The 14835-nt window shown below is 49.7% G+C and overlaps 6 protein-coding genes across 6 annotated transcripts; 4 read left to right on the top strand and 2 right to left on the bottom strand.

The window, feature by feature from the left end:
• Positions 1-3813: 3813 nt before the first annotated feature.
• Positions 3814-4791, top strand: BDV37DRAFT_286582 (3-demethylubiquinone-9 3-methyltransferase; the record flags this gene model as incomplete). Its single annotated transcript, XM_032087945.1, has 1 exon — positions 3814-4791. The coding sequence occupies one exon, from the start codon at positions 3814-3816 to the stop codon at positions 4789-4791; it is 978 nt and encodes a 325-aa protein (XP_031937772.1).
• A 539-nt stretch (positions 4792-5330) lies between these two features.
• BDV37DRAFT_274416 (putative RING and UBP finger domain protein) lies at positions 5331-7214 on the bottom strand (the record flags this gene model as incomplete). Its single annotated transcript, XM_032085231.1, has 2 exons — positions 5331-6557; positions 6651-7214. 2 exons carry the CDS (start codon positions 7212-7214, stop codon positions 5331-5333), a joined length of 1791 nt encoding a protein of 596 aa, XP_031937771.1.
• An 885-nt stretch (positions 7215-8099) lies between these two features.
• BDV37DRAFT_286580 (ubiquitin family protein) lies at positions 8100-9157 on the bottom strand (the record flags this gene model as incomplete). The annotated part of the gene is made up of 3 exons (XM_032087944.1): positions 8100-8779; positions 8850-9065; positions 9136-9157. The coding sequence occupies 3 exons, from the start codon at positions 9155-9157 to the stop codon at positions 8100-8102; spliced, it is 918 nt and encodes a 305-aa protein (XP_031937770.1).
• Positions 9158-9437: 280 nt separating this feature from the next.
• On the top strand, positions 9438-9838 carry BDV37DRAFT_274414 (uncharacterized protein; the record flags this gene model as incomplete). Its single annotated transcript, XM_032085230.1, has 2 exons — positions 9438-9627; positions 9678-9838. The coding sequence occupies 2 exons, from the start codon at positions 9438-9440 to the stop codon at positions 9836-9838; spliced, it is 351 nt and encodes a 116-aa protein (XP_031937769.1).
• Positions 9839-10198: 360 nt separating this feature from the next.
• On the top strand, positions 10199-12696 carry BDV37DRAFT_201973 (transferase). Its single transcript, XM_032079866.1, has 3 exons — positions 10199-10489; positions 10573-10707; positions 10779-12696. Exon 3 carries the CDS (start codon positions 10802-10804, stop codon positions 12143-12145), a length of 1344 nt encoding a protein of 447 aa, XP_031937768.1. The 5' UTR covers positions 10199-10489; positions 10573-10707; positions 10779-10801; the 3' UTR covers positions 12146-12696.
• An 87-nt stretch (positions 12697-12783) lies between these two features.
• BDV37DRAFT_274412 (F-box protein) lies at positions 12784-14217 on the top strand (the record flags this gene model as incomplete). The annotated part of the gene is made up of 2 exons (XM_032085229.1): positions 12784-13279; positions 13340-14217. 2 exons carry the CDS (start codon positions 12784-12786, stop codon positions 14215-14217), a joined length of 1374 nt encoding a protein of 457 aa, XP_031937767.1.
• Positions 14218-14835: the final 618 nt, after the last annotated feature.

Below are 14835 nucleotides of genomic sequence, written 5' to 3'. Positions count from 1 at the left end.
GGGACCAATCATAACAGGACAGGAAGCCATCGCCAGGAACCAACCGAGATGAAAAGCGCGTGCCCCCTTTAGAAGCTTACTTTTTTTTTCCCTTTCCTTACCCTACCCCAGAGCCTTTCAAGGGGTCCATAATCGTTCGATTCCAAAAACCAAAAAGTTAGCCCAGCTCTTAGGAGTGACCAGTGTGTGCTGTCATGCACCTCGTAACTATAGTGCGACCATTACCTGCAAAGACCTGCAGACTTCGCACCTATCACATTACGAGAGCGTCAGGATCGTCAGTGCATATCTCCTACAGCGTGGTGTTGCTCTATACAATTCCTTTCAAGGAGACTACCGTTGGAAAATCCTTCCGAATCGGTCGGGACACGGGAATCGAATCGACGGTAGAAAAAGAAAAGGAAAAGAAAATCCTAATAATTAGGACAGAAAATAGGGCAGCCAACATCGGTCGACAAGTGCCCCTCCTTCCTCACCCTCTACTTTCTTTCTCTTGGCGAAATTTCAGGGCGGGAGGTCCTTCACTCACTTAGATCATAATACCTGATATGACCAATAAACATCATGGCTAGCCCCAACCGAGGAGACCCCCTTTTGAAGGGACGTCGAACATGGGCTGAGATTAGAACGGCCGATGGGAAAGTTAATTTCCTTCTAGAAAGGTTCGAATAATGGGGAATCGGATGTGATCCTTGGCTTTGGCGAGGGAACTTTGACCCACGCAAGGTCCGGATATGGAGTACAGAAGTTCCGTATCACATTTTTGAACGGTATGTATAATGTACATGACCACATGTACGGATGTCCTGAACGCACCTATAATGACAATGCCTGCAGGGACAATACGGCCTCGGTCCTGGGGAAAAGGGGAAAACAAAAATTAAAAACAAACAAAATAAAATAAATTAAATTAAAAATAAAACTGTTGCCCAAACACGCTGCATGTCACATCTGTCTGCATGTTATCACATCACCTCCAGCGCGAACAGAATAACCGACAGGGATTGGGAAGTCGGAATGATTACGAAGGGAGGACGGGAATGCACCGCTGTGGGGACATTTGGTGCGGGTAACGCACTACACACTTACCGCCTAGTCCCATCTCGCCTTAGTCAGGCTGCAACTAGTCAGCTTAGTGCTGCTAGTGTACGGACCTGACGGAGGAGGCTGCGACAGTGGTTCCCACGCTCTCAGGATTTTTGGGACTCATCATCTTACGGCAACTTCTCCTTTTTCTGCAGAGAGGGGGTCCACAGCCACCGCGCTAACGGGATCCTGCCTGCGAGTTACAACTGTTCGTTTGCCTGCCAAGCGAATCCGGTATTCCAGAGACCTTCTAGAAAGTTTTGGAACGACGATGGAAGCCTTCTAAAGCGTCCATCGCATGTGCCGTTGCGGCTGCGTCACGCCGTAACCCACTCTGACACTTGGTCTGAGACGTGATGGGTGGTCAGGTCCCCTGGTGCCTGGGGCGTGTCACGGTCATTTGCCCACCACCCTCTCTCTCGCCATGGTGGCCTTTTTTAACCAGATGCGAAACCGAACAAGAAACATTGGTCCCATCCTCGCTTCAAGTAAAAGAGGTGTCCTCTTTTATTTTTCTTTCCTTTTCTCTTTTCTGTTTTGCATTTTCATCCCTCTCGGTAGCGAGTTCATATGGCTCCTATATTGATTGCGTTGAGACCATCGACGTCAACGATTGACATTAAGTCATCGTCATATCATAAGTTTCACTGCAGAAGTCCGTGTTGGTTGTGAATCAATGATTCAGCGGGACCCACGTCCCCTTTTTACCCTGGGTCTTCTTTCAAAATTATTGGTCCAATATGTAGGGCGACGCCAGCGGCCAGAGTCAGGGGCGCTCGGGGTCCCGAGGTGTGGCTGGAGGCTACAGGGACGGATGGACGCATGACGCTCGTCCATAGTTTCTGGGTACGGAGTTTATTGAAATCGCAAAGAATGACTTGGGTTATGATTGGACAAATGGTATTCTGCTCATTAGCAACGGGCTGTTTGGCCGGTTTCAAATCTGCCTCTAGTGGTTTTTCCTGGGCAAGAATAAGGAGGGATTTTTGCTTTTTCCTTTTTAAAGCCACGGACGGGGCTGGGATAACCGTCGACGGGCCTGCAATGTATAGATTACACAGGGCGATCATCTCCCATAGTTCACTGTGCCCTCCAACGTCGTCATGGTCAGTGGTACGGTCACCGAGTCCGGGATCTGCTCCATTTGTTTGGGTCATACTGGAAACGTAAGCACATCACGTGATGACTATATAGGTCACAAGCACCTTGGGGAACATCTTTCTAGAACCGACCGGGAAGATGCATGTCAGCCCTGGGGAAGACGCTGGTAGGTAGGTTCATGCATTGGATTTGATCAGACAATGGCCAAGGAGCCGGGACTCTGGTTACCGCGGCCTCATCCATGTTTCAGCGCCAGCGAAGGTTCAGCCACATTATATATATCCGTGCGTGGTACAGCAGGACTGGGGTTTGGTTAGCTGGCACCAAAGACATGAATGAAATCCTTATGAGATGATTCTTGTTCCACTCAAACCTTCTCAAACAAATGCTGTACCTAGACATGCAAGAGAAGTCCACCACATGCCGAACAGGGAGAATAGACTTTAAGGCGACAACGCCATCCCCTAACGAAACACCCCTAAAAGCACCCTGACAGGAGAAAAATAAAAATAAAAAAAAAACCACTCACCCACAGTACGACTAAGCAGTCAGTAGTCCAAAGCCCACAGAATACTAGCTCAATTTGTAGTACAACGGCCCTACGGAGTACTAGTATCTACATACGTAAGTCGTTAATGCAAGGAACGCTCCCAACAACTAGTCCACGATCCACCCTCTCCCGCTTACCTCACCGACCAGCAAAACATGCTCCCGAACGAGATGGATGATCTTCCCGGAGATGTGGGTTATGTTTCCGTAGGACAGACAAGCCAGACCAGAGCTGCCCAGACCGACAAATTGACTCGAGCCATGGGGCGCAGATGACCGGACACGGAATGTTTCTGGAAGGGCCGTAGAACTATCGAGTGGGCACTGAGGGCCCACCGGGTGGATTAGAGGGATGCGATGGATGCACCATCCGGCCAGTCCGTCAGTTAGTTAGCTCGATACGGTACGACCACCTCCTCCCTAGCTTGGAATGAACGGCGGCAGGTTTCCGTTGGAGATGGCCCCCCTTTTAGTAGGGGTTTTGAGGCTTGATTGAGTCGGTGAGTGGTAACCGTATTAGGTTCCTGTTTTTTTGGGGCAACTCGTCACGAGGAACCAGATGGAGAGCAAGACTAACTGATACTGATGGGTAATGAGTACATCCTATCAATGATTTCGTCCCTGGAGCTTGTAGTCAGTCGTGTGGTAGAGCCCAAGTATGGGATCGGGATGTGTGTTATGTGCAGCTAAATGTATGTAGTAGCTGTACTCCGGAGGGCTCGAGCAAGTAAACAATGAGAAAGGGATGACATAAGTTCTTGGCATGTTTGTTCGCAATGCCAACATCACACTCGCGATAGCAGCTCAGGGCTTCAATGTCCAATTCTCGGCTTGTCTTATCACCCAGAGATCGAAGAGCGCAGCAATGTCAACCAATTGATGATGCGCCTCTCTATAAAACCCGCGTATGCACTATACCATGCCCTTTCCCAGTCTAATACAATATCTAACTGTGTAGCAGCTCGTATATCCTCAAAAAGCCAATGCACCGTTGATCACCACCGACATCGCAACGAAATTCTCATTTGAAATCAAAAAGGGAAAAGCAAAAGCAAATCTCAACCAACTCAATCCAAAATGGCCAATATCCGACCTACCCTCCGCAAGGCTACCTCTCTCCTCCGCTATCTCAACTCCCCTCACCGAGCGCACTCCACATCCGTCTCCGCCGATGAACTATCTCACTTCTCCTCCCTCGCCAGCAGCTGGTGGGATCCCATGGGCCCCAGCCGGGTCCTGCATCTCATGAACCCCCTCCGCCACGACTTCATCGCATCCTGTCTGTTCGACAGCCTCCCACCGCCACGCGCCAGCGCACCCGAAACCTCCACCCCAGTCAACAACCTCCGCTATCTCGACGTCGGCTGCGGCGGTGGCATCTTCGCCGAATCCCTGGCCCGCACGATTCCCACGACCGCAAACAGCCCCTCCCAAACAGTCACGCAGGCAGCCTCCATAACCGCCATCGACCCAACCTCAGCGCTCATCAAGATCGCCCGCGATCACGCGCGCACCGATCCCAAAGTCGAAGCGCACCTCCGCGACGGCAAATTCACCTACAAGAACTGCACGCTGGAGGACGTCGTCGCATCACTGCGCGAGACGCCCGAGGATGAGAAGTTTGACATAGTCACCCTCTTTGAGGTCATCGAGCATGTCGACTCCAATGCCGCTTCCTCGCCGCTTGCCTTTTTGACGAATTGTCTTCGGGTGCTTCGTCCTGGTGGATGGCTGGTTGGGTCGACTATTGCGCGCACTTTACCCTCGTTTCTCGTCAACCAGGTCATTGCTGAGGCGCCATGGCCGATTGGTGTTGTGCCGAAGGGGACGCACGAGTGGAGCAAGTTTGTTAATCCTGATGAGCTGCATGCCTGGGCCCAGGAGGGTCTGATGCGGAGTCAGGATGGAGTGGCGCTGCGTGCTGGAGGTGATGCGTTGCAAGGTATGAGGTGGAAGTGCTCTGGAGTGATGTACTTCCCCGGTATTGGCTGGAAGTTGGTTCCTGGATCAGAGAATTGGGGGAACTATTTCTGGGCTATCAGGAAGGGCCTTTGAGTGACTTGATCTGTGCCCTGTTTACCTAGGATGAATGTTCTAGTTCGGTGTATCTAGGGCTTGTAAAACAGTATTATTGTGTGTATATATAAAAAATGTAGATTACAGATAGACCAAGCAAATGAACGAGCTACATGAGTTAGACTGTGGTATGAACATTCGTTACTGCTCGTAAATTAGGCGAAAATACGCCATAATAGGCCCGTGCCGCATCTACCTTAGTAGGAATCGGAGACTGGGATGAAACGACCAATCTTCCGGTGCACGTGCATTTCTCGAGTGCACGAGTGTTTTGTACATGGTGTGTATCCCATGGAACTGCTTGTGTCCAGTTTAGTTTCTGCATAGTCCAAGCTGGCGGGAATTTGAGCAGCAATAAGATCAATGAATTGAACAGAGTGCTCCACAACACGCCAGGAATTTCCTTAAAGGGGTCCACATACGAAGTAGGTGGGCTGAGCCCAATATTCATGCTGTTCGGGTGTGGGCAGGGCGTGAGAACGGGTTGGTTAGAGCCGATACATTTACGCCTCGGGCGATTATCTCCGTCCCTTGCCCTTGCCTTTCTTCTTGTTAGTTTGGGGCTCAGGAACACTAACAGTACCCTGGACGATATCCTCGCTTTCATTCTTCAGTCGTTCAGAGCCGCTGATAAAGAACGTGAGGTCTCTGTTTTGCTCGGTCAAGTCTGCATTCGCCACTTTGAGACTTTCCACTTCGGAGGTTAGGTGTTCAATGCGCTGCATCAAACTTTCATTCATAGTTTTCTCTTCCCGCCACTCCTTTTCCATCTTGCGCGCCATCGCCTCGAACTTCTCAGCACGTTTCTCGGCACGGGACTTGTCTCGCTCGAGGTTGGGTAACGTCTCATTTTCCAGTTTATCGTATTGCTTGTGTAATGAGCGAAAGTTTGCGGTGGCTTTCTCAGCTGCTTCCTGCGCCGAGGCCGCGGCTGCGCTGGCCTGTGATGCCTTGTCAACAGCTCGCTCGACGATTTCCTCAAAATAAGCTCGTTGACTCTCAAGCTGGCTTGTGAGAAGATGGGTGTACTCCACGCTCATATTTTCTAGCTTTTCCCGGGGTACCGCATCTGTCCAGTCCGGCGGGTCGAGGGCACTGTTATCCGCAGCCGGGAGCTCTACAAGTTTGCCGTCGGTCTTGCTTTGTATGATGCGGTGAACATATGCGTCACCCACATAGTCCCAGACACGTTGCGTAGCAAGGTCCATAGCAAACGCGTGGGAGGTTTCTTTGTAGTGATCAAAAGCATGCGCACCATCGTAGCGACCGCAACCGACAACCCCGCAGATCAAGCAAATCCAAAGGTTGATATCGGAATGGCACACGCTGCATTCAGCCGGTTCATCTTCGTAGAGTGCGCCCTGGCTGCTCCTGCGGAACTCGTCTTGTGTGTAGCGACAGACGGGACACCCACTACCCTTCCACTTCTGCAGACATGTACAGTGAAAAACATGTTGACAGATGATCGTAAGCAGGCCAGTGGTCTCATCCATGCGCTCTAGACAGACAGGGCATGTTGGCAACTCGACGAGGGCCGGTGTGGGAGGTGCTAGAGGTCTCATAGATAGTGTTGCCGATGGTATGGAGCTGGATTGTCCTGTAGAGGATATGGTTGCACGTTGGGGACTGGTCGCAGAATGAGATAAGAGGGAGTTCTGATGAGTGGCCGTACCCCCGTGCTGTGCTTGTGAATCTACGACTTGAACCTCTACTGTTTTCACGAAAACGACATGGCATGTTTCAGGCTTTTTGAGAGAACCATAAGAAATCAGTATCAAGATATGCAACTTTTTATCTGGGAAATATGACAAGAAGGTTACCGGGGGAGTAAGACTTACCTCCATGCTATTGAAGACTTTCCCATTCCATTCTTTCTGCCACTCCTTGGCCTTCTTCCCACTGCGAAATTTTAACAGAACCATATACCGATTGGCTCTGGAGGTCCTGATCATCCGAAAATGGCTCACGTCATCCATGCTTGCCTCGCCAACAAATCCCAGAAAATCTGAGGGGGACATATATGACGGAACGGCGAGTATACACAAAGTCGTGCAGTCATCGTCGGGATACGAGAGGGAAGTTTGTTCCTCTACATGTACGTCCTGGCGTGCGTTAGAGCCCCCGCCCAGTTCATCGTATGGTTGTCTTGCAGCAGCGGACCCTTTTAGGTACGAAGGGTAATCCTCTTCAACTAGATACGGCGTCTCCTGTGCATCTCGGTACAAATGCACAATTCCCCAGACACTATCAGAGATTTGCTGATCGAGCGGTATATATTTGCCTCTCGTACGTAGACCTCCGAGAATATCTGTGCCGATCCCCGTTGCAACGAGGTTATCCCTAGGATCACTTCGTCTACCAGCCCGCTTCGGGGTTATTGCTTCCTGGTCCGAAGGTATCATATCAATACACTCGACTGAAAGTTTATCCAATCTTGGGTCCTTATCAAAATCGAGGGCGCTGGTCGGCGATTTCGTATTCAGGTGAGGGGTAGTGGGATGTACAGTCGGAGCCACGGAATTCGAGCTGCAAGGGTCACTGGAAAAAAGCGTCGAAGAGCTTGAGAATTGTCCGTTCGAATGAAAGCGGGCTGAGCGTCGCGATCGCTTTTGAAATGGCTGTAAAGCTTCACATATGGAGTCAAAGGATAGGGAAGTTGGAGATTGATCGTCTGCACTATGGAAGGCGCCTCTGGGGCCAGATGAAGGGCGCGCAAATAAGTCAATCGCAAGGTGGTAGAAATATGAGGGCATCCCGACCGATGCTCATATCGCTGGGGTTTTGCGACAAAGAGATTCAAACTCTTGACTTGTTTGTCTATACCATTCACTGCATAGGTAGCTTGAGTTCCATCCCGCTTTCGGCGAGCCGACTGTCACGTGTGATAGGGAGCCGTGGCAAATTGGATGCGATAACAGCTGTGCGATCAACGACACAACGAGAGACCACTGAACTTCAACTTCTTTCGCAATCTGAGATACCTACAATAAGTTTATGCGCATATAAACACAAACAAAGACAGGGAGACTACGATATACAGACACTAGAAGACACCGTTCTATACCAAAATGCGTAGCAGAATATACCGATCAGAATCGGTCGTTAATCATTGTAATGAAGGATCGTAGATACTAAGGACTGAACTATGTAATGCACCACAACCCTTGTGCAGTGATACAGAAAGCAGTATGCTGTTGAAACATATCATAAAAGCCTGAAACCAACCGAACGCCATGCAAGGCGACTCAACCCAGTTGAGTCGCGATAGCAGAAAATCAAACAAGACATTAATTTCCACCACGGAGACGCAGGACCAGATGTAAGGTGCTCTCCTTCTGGATGTTGTAGTCGGAGAGCGTGCGTCCATCCTCTAGCTGCTTACCAGCAAAGATAAGACGTTGCTGGTCCGGGGGGATACCTTCCTTGTCTTGAATCTTGGACTTGACGTTATCGATAGTGTCCGAGCTCTCAACTTCCAAAGTGATGGTCTTGCCAGTGAGTGTCTTGACAAAGATCTGCATACCACCACGAAGACGCAGGACCAAGTGCAATGTGGACTCCTTTTGGATGTTGTAGTCAGACAGGGTGCGACCATCTTCAAGCTGCTTGCCGGCAAAAATGAGACGCTGCTGGTCAGGGGGGATTCCCTCCTTATCTTGAATCTTTGACTTCACATTGTCGATTGTGTCGGATGATTCAACCTCCAGTGTGATTGTCTTTCCAGTGAGAGTCTTGACGAAAATCTGCATACCACCACGCAAGCGCAGAACCAAGTGAAGAGTGGATTCCTTCTGAATATTGTAGTCGGACAGAGTGCGGCCGTCCTCCAGTTGCTTACCAGCGAAGATCAAACGTTGCTGGTCGGGAGGAATGCCTTCCTTGTCCTGGATCTTGCTCTTGACGTTGTCGATGGTATCGCTCGACTCGACCTCAAGGGTGATAGTCTTTCCTGTGAGAGTCTTCACGACTATAGATGAATCAGTAAGCTGACAACTTGATATTGTTGCAAGTGGCAAACAGGACAGTAGAGAACTTACAGATCTGCATTCCACCACGCAGACGAAGAACAAGGTGAAGGGTGGACTCCTTCTGGATATTATAGTCGGATAGGGTACGGCCATCCTCAAGCTGCTTTCCAGCGAAGATCAAGCGCTGCTGGTCAGGAGGAATGCCCTCCTTGTCCTGAATCTTGCTCTTGACATTGTCGATAGTGTCGCTCGACTCAACCTCCAAAGTGATGGTCTTGCCGGTAACTAGAGACGAAGAAGATGTTAGAAGATGCCAAGTGGCGCTAGACTGGGGATGGGAGTCAGGTATACTCACGAGTCTTGACGAAGATCTGCATGATGACGACGGTGAAAGTGTTTCAGTGGTATAGAAGGCAGTAAGGAGTATTCTAGGAAGCGTTGGGAGGAAGGTAGGTGGACAACAGCCGCAGTGACTGAGAGGATGATGAAGGATGAAGAAGTTAGAAGGCGAAAAGGAGAAAGAGCAGTTTAAGTAGGTGGTCAGGAGAGATGAGGGGAGAGGCAACGGAGGCGAAGCGCCTTAGTCAGTCAGGGTCGGTCAGTGATAGGTCGATAACGTGATGTAAGGACGGACCATGGCGGTCAATTCACTCTTAAATGGATAAGCGCCGGTTGAACCTTAAGATTCTGGCATCCCCTGGCACATTCTTCTCCTCTTCCGGCCAGTCAGAGGGCGATCCTTTGTTGAATTTGGGGAAACTGCTAGAAGTGTTCTGGCGGATGACTCAGTCGACTCGCTATCGACTCCTACTTGTTGGCTTTTACCTGCGCTTATGGTACGGCGAGAGTGTAAAGATTACTACTGGGTACAGAGTTTTCACTAGAATGGTGGCTGAGAACGACGAAACCGAAAGAATTGTGTCATCCATACCTTGGGGAAGAGTCATTATCAGTTTAAGGATGGAGTAGGGACAATTCCGTCCGTACCCGCCACTGACGCCACCAGTCGGCATCTTCAACGGAAACCTTCCATTTTTTTTGCCTCTGTTTACCGATAACAGGAACCAAATCTATGTCGAAAATTTATTGTGTTTGTGGTAACCGCTAGCCTATTTTCTTCGGGGGTGGTGTCCTAGACAGATGATTAACTGCTGCGTCCTGGCTCCTGCATCCTACGCGGTGTTGTTGCAAGTAGCGATGACGTGTGAACTCCGGGCTTATCGCGCAAAGAGGGGGCAGTGGACACTTTTAGTAGCCTAATAGCTGGGTCGCTGAGACGGCCCCGGCCAGCGCTAACGGCAGGAGGGTCAGGTGATCGACCTTGCGTATCCGGTACTTCTCCACTCCTGAATAGGCAGGTCCTAGAATGATTAACTAATCACTGAGCCTAACCAACTCACCTGCAACCACCTATATTACTGAGAGAACTGACTCGGACAAGCAGGATAGCAACCCTACTTGCTTGGTCTTATTTGTCATTCCTGAGCTAACCGATACAATGGCTATTTGTTTATATCTATATATAGTTAAGCGCCGTTCTATGCACTGTTTTCACGGATCATATTATCCGGAGGCATCTACGACTATGTGCTATTTAAATGGTGAGCTCCTGAATATAGCCTCAACGAGTGATTGAACCGCTCCCCTGCAGCTGAATAATCTGGAACAAGAGATTTGCGGCCTGAAAAACAGTCATCAATATCGAAAAGGTTAGTACTGGTTGCCTGAACTTCATGCTGGCCGTCGGGCACCCCATTTGGGACTAGTAGGCTTATGGGGGCAGTGGACATAGATTAAAAGATAAGTAGTTGTATATGCTCATTCAGATAGAAATTACTTCCACAGTGCAAATCACGCCGAATAAATAGCAATATAGCTCAAGGTGTTTAGGGCTCAGCGTAAGATACTAACATTATACTTGAGACTGGTAAGAACTCAACGTTCTGCCTCATTTCAATCATTGCTATGTTTAGTTTATACTAATATCAACCCGAGCAGAAGCCTCGTAACTGTGTTAAGCCATGGATGACATGAAATATGAGTTGTCTGATATGGACAAAATCGGCATCACGAAGACGGTGAAAGTCTTATTATTCTATGAGCTCCAACCCACCATTGATCCAGACAAATTGATCACTTCCCTGGCGGAAGGCGTAAAGAACGCGACCAGCCAACTACCCTTCATGGCCGGGAACCTGGAGTTCAACGAGCATGGCAAACTCTGCATTGTGGTATCACCGAGAAGCCAGGTCAAACTCAACATTCGCCGGTTCGAGTCCAAGGAACAAAAGTCACTTTCTGCCCTAGTCCAAGACTCATTCTCTCCAGATAATGTGGACTTCACTGAGTTTTTACCGGAGGAACCGACGGCCCCAAAGCAGGTCTGCGCACTTCAAATAAGCCTTGTGAAGGGTGGTCTGGTTCTAGGATTGTGGATGAATCACGCGGCTGGGGACTGGTCTTCGATTGATACATTCGTGTCTCTTATTTGTCAAAGCTGCAAGGCACATCGGGAAGGGCTGAGTATGCCTACCTACACCATAAATCTCAACAGAGCTCCATACAATGCGCCAGAGACCGGCTCAACCTTCTCCAGAGAGGAGCATCTGGAAAAGCTCCCAATGTTCTACGTCATGGAGAAGAGTCAATTCAAACTAAAGCCACCACCTGCCTTCCGATCAAGCATATACAGAATCTCTGAGCCATCCATCCAACAGCTCAAAGCGCGGTGCACCCCACATCTGACCGAGGTAGACTATATAACCTCATATGACTGCATATCTGCCCTTACCTGGACGTCAATTACACGTGCACGGCTCAACCTGCACCCAGAAAAATCCTCCTCGCCATCCCGCTTTGTCCACCCCATTGATGTCCGCACTCGCGATCCAGAGAAGAAAACTTCTGAACGCTACTTTGGCAACGCCGTCGTCGGGTCCCAAGCAGGTCCTATCACTGCCGAAGCCCTAGTATCAGATGGTGATCGTGGTATCGCAGCTGCAGCTACCCTAATCCGTCAATCTATAAACTCCATCAGCCTATCCACAATCAGCCACATGACCTCTCTCATGAAGTCACTCACTCCAGCGGAGACACTAGGCTCCCGAGCAGATTTCAATGACGTGGATGTGTTCATGAATACATGGTACTCGGGGAATGCAGAAAGGTACGATATTGGGGATGATTCGAGACCTGTTGCATTTCGAGTTCCTTCAAGCCTTCCCTCAGCTTGCGCGGTAATCTTGCCGAATCTTTCGAGCGGAGCAACGAGAGTCTTTGAGGTCTTTGTGCAGGTCGAGGTCGAGGAGCATGAGATACTAAGGAAGGACCCGGAGTTTTTAAAGTATTTCGAGGTTGTTGTGTGACGGGAAGTGCTTATTTGCCTGATAGAAGGGCCTGTTCCATCCTTATGGTGGCATAGCGTCTTCTATTCTCGATGTAAATCGGAATATTAAGCAACATTCTGATGAATGGACATTGCATTACGTAGTAGCTACTAGAATATGGTATTCCAACGAAGCCCTTTTAGTAGCACATATCAGGATCGCTCGTCTTACCCTAGTTATTGTGGATATTTTCTCTCCTACTTGTACTATGTAGGTGGGAAACACTGCACGAGGCTCGTGACCTCTGGAGCAGTCTCAGTACACTGATCTCATTCGGTCCCACCTGATGTCAACCTAGACTAAACTCGCCTGTATACCCACAAAGCTACCAGGGCCAGATGAAGTGGTGCCGTGGGCTTCAATCTACCAAGATAGCAAAGCCTGTTGGGGGCTATCTAGACGAATCATGATTGGCCACTTCGTCTTGACAACAATGAGGCTGTGCAAGCCACTACAAGTGCCACTACGACTGTGTAGATGCTAGATGGTAGCTACCGATTTCGGTGAAACTCACGGAACAGAATACACGCGGAGACAAAACCTAGCCATGACAACAGCCGTGGGTGCTTTCCCGTACCTGAATCATGATGATTCACTCACCAAGAGCAGACTTCTTAATGGCATCACGCGTACAACTGCTTCATCTGCCCACGGAGATCCTGATAGGGATTTTAGCAGCGGTCCCATCGCGTGCCTCCCTTGCGAATCTCGCGCGGACATGCCGACGTCTTCAGACGCTGGTGGAGCCTTATCTCTACCGGTCTGTCTATCTGGGCAACCATGACGGAGAAAGCTTCACGTATGCCATAGACCGTAAGGCGGTCCGCGCAGAGTACATACAAGAGCTTGTGATACATTATCACTATATTGACGACATTCCAAATGAGGACGAGTACTATCCAATCCTCGTGGAGAGCCTGGTACCGACAATCAGCCGCCTGGTCAGCCTGAGACGGCTTGTCGTCAAGGGCCTGGAATATGATACACAGAGATCTTATGATGAACCGGAATTTGGGCCGGGACCAAGACTCGACGCTCTGTCTATGATCTGGTCCTGGCTCTTCCAGCGATCAGCCCAGTCGATGTCAGGCATTCTGCCTTCCTTAACAACATGTCTGCTACTCCATGCTCCACTTACCCTACTCTGTACATACACGCACTAACAGTCCCAAGGCGAGCTGATTATGAACGACCTGACTCGCACACCTCTCCAGCATACAGCAAGTGATGTTTGGTGCTTTTCCTCGCGCGAGACTGTCCTGCTTCATCCCAAGCTCCAGAAGCTGAGTATAGTAGCAGCCCTGATCTACTACCTAGACCCAGAGACACTGAGTTATACCAAGAAGCCCTGGTTTAGCCCAACATCACTGGAAACCCTGACCCTGCTCTGCTGTGACGTATCGAGTCATGGTCTCCACGACATGCTCAAGTTCCCCAAAGCTCTCAAAAACTTCACCCTGAAGGGATCCCCATGGACGAGCCTACCGAACCACTTCCCCATAGACCGAGGCGCGATCGTGAACGCACTAAAAGCGCAAGCACATTCACTCCTCAACCTCGAACTAGACTTCTACCTGCACACGAACTGCCCGGCCCTCGACCTCCGCGACTTCACGAGTCTCGAACAGCTCACCATTGACCCGAAGGTCCTAAGAGGCGACGACGATGATGATGATGATGATGCTGGGCAGAGCCCCGAGGCCCTCCGCCAATATTGTCATCTTCCCCCGAGTCTCCGATCCCTGCGTTTCCGGGAGTATAGAGAACGGGGTAGACCGGATCTGCAGACGCTATCCATCGTTCTCGACTGGGTGATGTCGGGGGGCTTACCGAACTTAAAGAACATCATGATCCAGTCGGCCACGTTTACTTCGGCGGCGATATTAGACGCAATCACTTCAGATGGGAAGTCATTCCGACAAGCGTTCCGGGCTGTGGGGGTGGAGTTGGCAGTGGAGCGTGTGCGGTCCTGCCTCGACAATGAGCATCTTACCATTGATTGCAATTGTTGCTCGTTCTGTTGGCGGTTCTTAGATCAATGGGATAACTGAATACCCAAATTACACGATCCCTCGTCTTGGTCGAATACACCATACATACCCACTGTGGGGCGATTAGCTCGGAGTTGAGTTCAAATTTAGGAACTCTCAACGAGAGCGACTACGTAAAAAAGACCCTCGATTCATACGCTGTCCATATGTAAACGTGGCTATGGTGTACGGTGAGGAAAGCCTCGTTGCCTCGTTCTCAAAATAGTAGTACAGGAAGACCCAAATTTAGGACAATTTCCCAAAGCAGTCGAAACTTCGTACAGGACACATGGCGGTATGTTGCCATAGCCGAATTCGCCCGAGTCCGAGGGTAATAGATTGGCTGGTAAGAGGCCAACTCATTGTTGTACGGTGTCGGTGTTACTTGGGTCACATTATTGCTACTGGTTGCTGGGGAGTGGAAATGTTTAGACGGTGTAAGTTCTGTACGAGTCTCACTGGCGTGGATGTTCGAGTTGGTCCGTATATGAAATGATATTTATTACCCTGTGACTTGGCTCTAGCTTCAAGGCAACCAAGGGCAATGGAGTGTGTGAGCACACGATTTTTTCTTGAGTAAAAACAGGGAAAATGGGGAACAGAAAAACCAATAAGAGTCAAAACTTCATGCCACACAAC

The sequence above is a fragment of the Aspergillus pseudonomiae genome, assembly GCF_009193645.1.
Source record: "Aspergillus pseudonomiae strain CBS 119388 unplaced genomic scaffold BDV37scaffold_78, whole genome shotgun sequence".
Lineage (NCBI taxonomy): Eukaryota > Fungi > Ascomycota > Eurotiomycetes > Eurotiales > Aspergillaceae > Aspergillus > Aspergillus pseudonomiae.
Note: the sequence above shows the minus strand (reverse complement) of the source record. Positions and strands in the feature narration are given on the sequence as shown.

Bases quoted from the DNA above. Each gene is read 5' to 3' on its own strand.
- BDV37DRAFT_201973 (XM_032079866.1), top strand. From the start codon at position 10,802: ATGGATGACATGAAATATGAGTTGTCTGATATGGACAAAATCGGCATC.